Source organism: Carlito syrichta, unplaced genomic scaffold (assembly GCF_000164805.1).
Source record: "Carlito syrichta isolate Samal-C Ts95f unplaced genomic scaffold, Tarsius_syrichta-2.0.1 Scaffold100633, whole genome shotgun sequence".
In the NCBI taxonomy this organism is placed as follows: domain Eukaryota; kingdom Metazoa; phylum Chordata; class Mammalia; order Primates; family Tarsiidae; genus Carlito; species Carlito syrichta.
In genome coordinates, this window is record NW_007044729.1 from 70,640 (window position 1) to 76,648 (window position 6,009).

The following is a 6,009-nucleotide window of genomic DNA, read 5'->3' on the forward strand; positions in this document are numbered from 1 at the left end:
GGCCTCCCAAAGACGCGGGATTACAGGCTGAGCCACCGAGCCCGGCTGTGTTTTCTAAATGAAAAAAGTACAGGAAAACAGTCAACCTGCAGTAGCTCCTTTCCTGTCTTTATGCATCATAGTTATAACTCGAAAACTTCATACTTTATCCATATGCAGAAATCCTGTTTAACTGCTCTGATTAGATATATGAAAATGAGAGGCCTGGTGTGGTGGCTCACAACTGTATTCCCAGCACTATGCGAGCCTAAGGCAAGAGGATTGCCTGAGCCCAGGGATTCGAGATCAACCTGAGCAACTTGATGAGACCTTGTCTCTTCAATAAATTATAAAAAACTGGTCGGGCTTGGTGGCGCACGCCTGTAGTTCCAGCTACTTGGAAGGCTGAGACAGAAGAATTGCCTGAGCCCAACAGATGGAGGCTTCAGTGGCCATTAGTGTACCAGTGCACTCCAACCGGGTGACAGAGTGAGACTCTGACTTAAGAAAAAAGAAAATGAGATTCTGGGAATTTGTTTATGTAAAAACAAATAAAATATAGAGACAGACTTGATATTAGATTTTGAGCATTCTTATTTCTTAAATGAAGTAGAATAAATACTCTTTTTTCTTTAAGCCAAACTCTACATTGTGCAGAACTAACAGTCTTATGTAATTTTCATAGATGCTATTACTATATTAAGTTTATTTAATTGAATTTCATAAATCTGTTAATAATTTATACCTTGTATAGTATTTTGTCCTTTTAAAAACTACATCCTAACATTTATTATACTTATCAGAAGAAAAGAAACGTTCTCTAATTTAGAATTTGAAAAATAGCTTTCACTTTCATTTTTACCTTTTGATTTCTTTTTAGAGTAATTTCTTACCAAACATTACCAAGAAATATGCCAAGCCACAGAGCCCAGATTATGGCCCGCTACCCTGAAGGTTACAGAACTCTCCCAAGAAACAGCAAGACCAGGCCTGAAAGTATCTGCAGCGTAACCCCTTCCACTCATGACAAGACAGTAGGACCCGGAGCTGAAGAGAAGCGGAGGTCTATGAGAGATGACACAATGTGGCAGCTCTACGAATGGCAGCAGCGTCAGTTTTATAATAAGCAGAGCACCCTCCCTCGACACAATACTTTGAGTAGTCCCAAAACCATGGTTAATATTTCTGACCAGACGATGCACTCTATCCCCACATCACCTTCCCATGGATCGATAGCTGCTTATCAGGGATACTCCCCTCAACGCACATATAGATCTGAAGTGTCTTCACCAATTCAGAGAGGAGATGTGACAATAGACCGCAGGCACAGAGCCCATCACCCTAAGGTAAAATGTCCGCTGATTTTGTGTTAACTCACTACTTCATAAATGCTGTGTTTTCTTTCTAATATACTGTTCTCTTCGATGCGAGTAACGAGAGAATAGAGGGGAGGTAAGCAAGGCAGCACCTTTTTTGTTTAAAAAATTAAAGAAAAATAGTCTACAGTGTTAAAATCGCATGTATAAAAAATTACCTAAGCTTGCAACACTTCATCTGTCAATAGCACAGAGACAGTTCTTTTGAGCAGATGTATTATGCATTTGTCTCTGCAGGATAGCATATCTTATCAGTCTTCTCTATAGTTTAAGACCACATGCATTTTTATTGGTGCTTTACAAACTTGCAAATTCTCTACCTGCCCTCTACTGGCATACCTGCAATCTTATATCAGGCTCATCCTGTTTTTTGCTAGGATAAAAGTGTTACCTCATCTTCTAGCCAGCTGAATATTCGGCATGTGGAGACATCCCCTTAAATACTTGATTTTATATTAGAATCTCACAAAGCTTAATGGTATATATACATATCCATACATTAAGGTATGGATAGAGACCATGTTTTAATTTGCACCTTAAGTTGGTTTAAACATTGCTTAGTAGATTATTTGAAGTGAATTCAGAGTGCTTTGTATTGATCAGCTTTGCATAATACTAAATCAGTTGTTTTGATCAGTTAGCCAGTTCCCTACTGTCTACCCTAAAGTGAAAGGAATGTCATTTTCCTTTTAACACTAAGAATTTCTTGCTATATACTATTATAAAATGCTTCATTTCTTCCTTTTTTGCGTGTGACAAACTGAATACTTCCAATGCATTGTTGTGTAAAACATTTGCTTGATATTTCCATAAATATTTGTTAGAAATTAATGAATCAATCAGGAATTTCTTTTGAAGAAAGCCTTAGTTTACCTCACTAAAAAAAGGTTCCACTGTAATAAAGTTCAGTGCTTTCTCACTTTGAACAGCCAAAGGCTATGTCATGAGTGATAAAAAATAGCAACAATATACAAGAAAAATCTGATCTTGTATTAGTTGTATTACTTAAAGTGTAGTTAAAAAGTGGCTCTAAATTATTAGTTGTATTACTTAAAATGTAGTGCAGTTATTAGTACAATTATTAGTTGTATTACTTAAAGTGTAGTTTAAAAGTGGCTCTAAATTACATACTCTCATGATTATTAGTATTTTTCATATTCTTGGCCAGAATATATCATCTGTTTCAAATTATATGAGATGAATGTGTGCTGTTTAGTTCCCAACCAAGTAAATGTCTGCTACTTCTCCTCCATCCAAAAAACTAATCCAGCGTTGCCGATTTTTTCTTTCAAATTGTTCTATCATCTTCTTTAAATCAGTAGTTCTCAAAGTGTAGTTAATGGACCCCTGGGGGAGGTCCCTCTCCATGCCCCTTTCAGGGAGGTGGTAAGCTCAAAACGATCTTTATAATAATTATAAGGCATTCTTCATTGAATTACCATTTACACTAATAGTACAAAAGTGATGGTCAGTAAAATTCTGGCACCTCAGCATAAATCAAGACAGTGGCTCCAAACTATGCTGTCGGTCATTGTATGCTTCACTGCCGCATACTTAGAATAAAATAAATAAAGTAGCAGGTTCACTTACAAATCCCCTTGATGAAACAGTAAAAAATAACGTTATTGACTCTTAACCTTTTATTACATAATTTTAATGTTACATGTGATGAAATGGAAATGTGCATAGCTCATTTCTGTTGCAACCAAAATGCTAATGGTTGTCTCACAGATAAACTATTTCAGTTGCAAGCTGAACTAGCTCCTTTTTTTCATGGAATGTGTTTTTACTTGAAGGAACAAAAGACAATTATCAGTATTTGGACTTAGCATTTGATAGACACACTTTCTCAAAGTGAAATTCTAGCCTGTCACTTCAAGGAAAACAACTGACAGTATTTGTCACTGATGACAGCATTTGAGTTTTCAAGGGAAAATTAGCATTTTGGAAATCATGTATCTGCCGCACTGAACTTGACAGCTTTCTAGTGCTTAAAGATTGGTGGTGATATTAACAGATGTGATTTTTAATATTGTACACTGAAATGTGTCAACATTTAAAACATTGTGTAATTCACTGAACCAATATTACCCAGATGACCAATGTTTGATGTTACAAAATTATGCATAGGCAAAGATTTGTGTACAGTGCAAATAGACCAGTGGATATTAATGTAACAGAGTATCAGAGGTACATTGATATGGTTCAGATACCACTTTGCAACAAACCTTTAAGAAAGTGCCACTTTTTTGAGTTTTAGTGCAGTGTCAAAAATGAATATCTATAATAAAAACTATTACAGTTCTCTTCCCTTTCCAGCTATATATATCGAGGGTGATTTTCTTCACATACTTCCACCAAAAGAGATTATCACAACAGATTGAATACAGAAGCAGATACAAGAATCCAGCCAAACATTAAAGATTTGCAAAACTACAAAACAATTCCACTCGTGACACTGAATTTTCTTTTTAAGAATCTATAAAGGGGTCTTGAGACCAAAGAGTTTGAGAACCTCTGAACCAGACTATATAGAATTAAATAGCAGTTTTTAAATGGTTATTTCATAATATGAATTTTAGATATCTCATCACTGACATTGACAAGAAAAAAACTTTACCACAGAATTCTGTTGTGCCCTTACTTTCCTAGCACGTCTATGTGCCTGACAGAAGGTCAATGCCAGCTGGCCTAACTTTACAGTCTATTAGTCCCCAGAGCCTCCAAGGGAAAACGGTGAGTAATATCTTCATTTACCATATCATGTTTTATTTATGTGCTACACAGGAAGGCACAGATCTGACAGAGCTTTTAAGCTTGAATTTTCAGTTTTATTTCCCAAAGAAAAACCATTACTGCTTTTGTGAAAGAGATGCTCATCAGAAGAATTTGGAATCATGTAGCCATTTCAGTGACTTAGTGGATACCTTTGCCTAAGTGTGTGACTACCTAAATAAAAGATTATATTTTGAAAGTTTATAACCTAGGTGGGTTTACTTTATCCTTTATAACCTAGGTGGGTTCCTTATCCTTAAAACAGAAGTTGAGCAACTCATTAGTAAAACAAATCTAGCAAGCAACTATTTGTAGTCAAACTAAATGCTTGTTCAGAAGTTTTTCTTGCAAATTTTTATATAGATTAACAACTTTAGAGCTAAAAGAAACTGATTTACATACCAGCAGAAAAAGTAAGACTATACCAATTCTCAATCAAAGCAAGCATTTACCATTATTTCATTGTCAGTGTTATGTTCAAGTTGGAAATATGCAAGACACTGTTCTAATTTAGAAAATGACTTCTCACTACAGTTTATTTTAATAGCACTTTTTTTTATTAGGGTCACTGGCTTTATTATCAGTAGATAATCTCAATGTCTGTGAAGATGTGATTTTAGCACTTATATATATGGTTGGTTATTATTTAACATGCTCTTCCCACAGTAATCAAAACAAAGTCATCTTATGTTTCCTCCAACCATTGTTTTGTTTCATCCTTTACACGCTTAGTTAGATATAAGGACCTAGTTCCTGGCTTTAAACTACTTGCAGTTTATTTATTGACGATTTTAAATATTGTTTGATTAAAAACAAGAACGTTTTAATGTTGGAATTTTAAACATTAGATTGTTGATATGACAAAAGGCATTAATCATAAAGTAAATGCTAAATATCATGTTTCAAAATTTTCTCTCCTGCCTTGCTCCCTCTAGTGGATATTTAGGATAAAATGTATTTACCACCTCTCCTACTTTTTTGTCAGAATGCTCCTTTTTGTTTGACCTCAAAATTTAAATATCCAATAAGTTTGTTGATATCTTTCATTCTTTGAAAATCCTATTTTTTTAGCTGCATAAATAATATACTGTAGTTTCAAGATTTCTTTTTATATCACTGTGGGTTCTTAGAATATTTAACTTCCTTATTCCACCCTACCTTCTCCCTGACAAGACCTCAAGACCCGAATATGATGATCATAAGACAAGGACTATCTCAGAATCATGAGGTCACAAGATGTGGTTGGCATTAGAGCAAAAGCACTGTTCTTTTTCTGTTAGGCAGTTTCTTCGAGTCACAGTAAACATTCTTTGTGAATTATACAGTAAAAGACTGTTGCCTCATCTCTGTGGATACCCAGTTTTAGCTAAGGAATCCTATAGTAGCTATAATTTACTTCTGACACTTTTTCTGTCTGAAGGCAATAATTTTAATGTGCTTCAAATAACAGTTAAAATTGATTTTTGTCTCTAAAAAGAATTGCATGGAAAATGAAAAGTAATAGCAGATGAACAGAACAGAAGAGCACTAGTGTAATGCTATGTTGTGGGCAGGCAAAACAGATTAATCTCAGGAATCCTTTTTGGCCTGGAAGTTTTGAGAGTACACGTAGCACTCAAGTCATGAGAATCTGTACTCCCTCTAAGCCCACCTACAGTCTTTAAGTTAACAGAGCTCAGAGACACCAAGTGATATTTTATTGGCTATAAGACTGCCAATGCTCATACTTTACTGTATTTCTAACAAAGAAAAATATATTGAATTGGCCTTTTAAGGCATTTCATCCACTGCTGAAAACTTATTCTCCTTAGAAATCATACTAACCGCCGGGCTCGGTGGCTCAGCCTGTAATCCCGCGCCTTTGGGAGGCTGAGGTGAG

The 6,009-nt window shown here is 35.3% G+C and overlaps 1 protein-coding gene across 2 annotated transcripts in view; it reads left to right on the forward strand.

Moving 5' to 3' along the window:
* The window catches only part of PLEKHA5 (pleckstrin homology domain containing A5), a 143,797-nt gene that overhangs the window by 52,329 nt on the left and 85,459 nt on the right, over positions 1-6,009 (forward strand). For both annotated transcript variants that reach the window (XM_008064322.1, XM_021715462.1), the window contains exons 10-11: positions 860-1,325; positions 4,008-4,091. In XM_008064322.1, the coding sequence (XP_008062513.1) occupies positions 860-1,325; positions 4,008-4,091 (550 nt within the window). The remainder of the gene's footprint in view (positions 1-859; positions 1,326-4,007; positions 4,092-6,009) is intronic.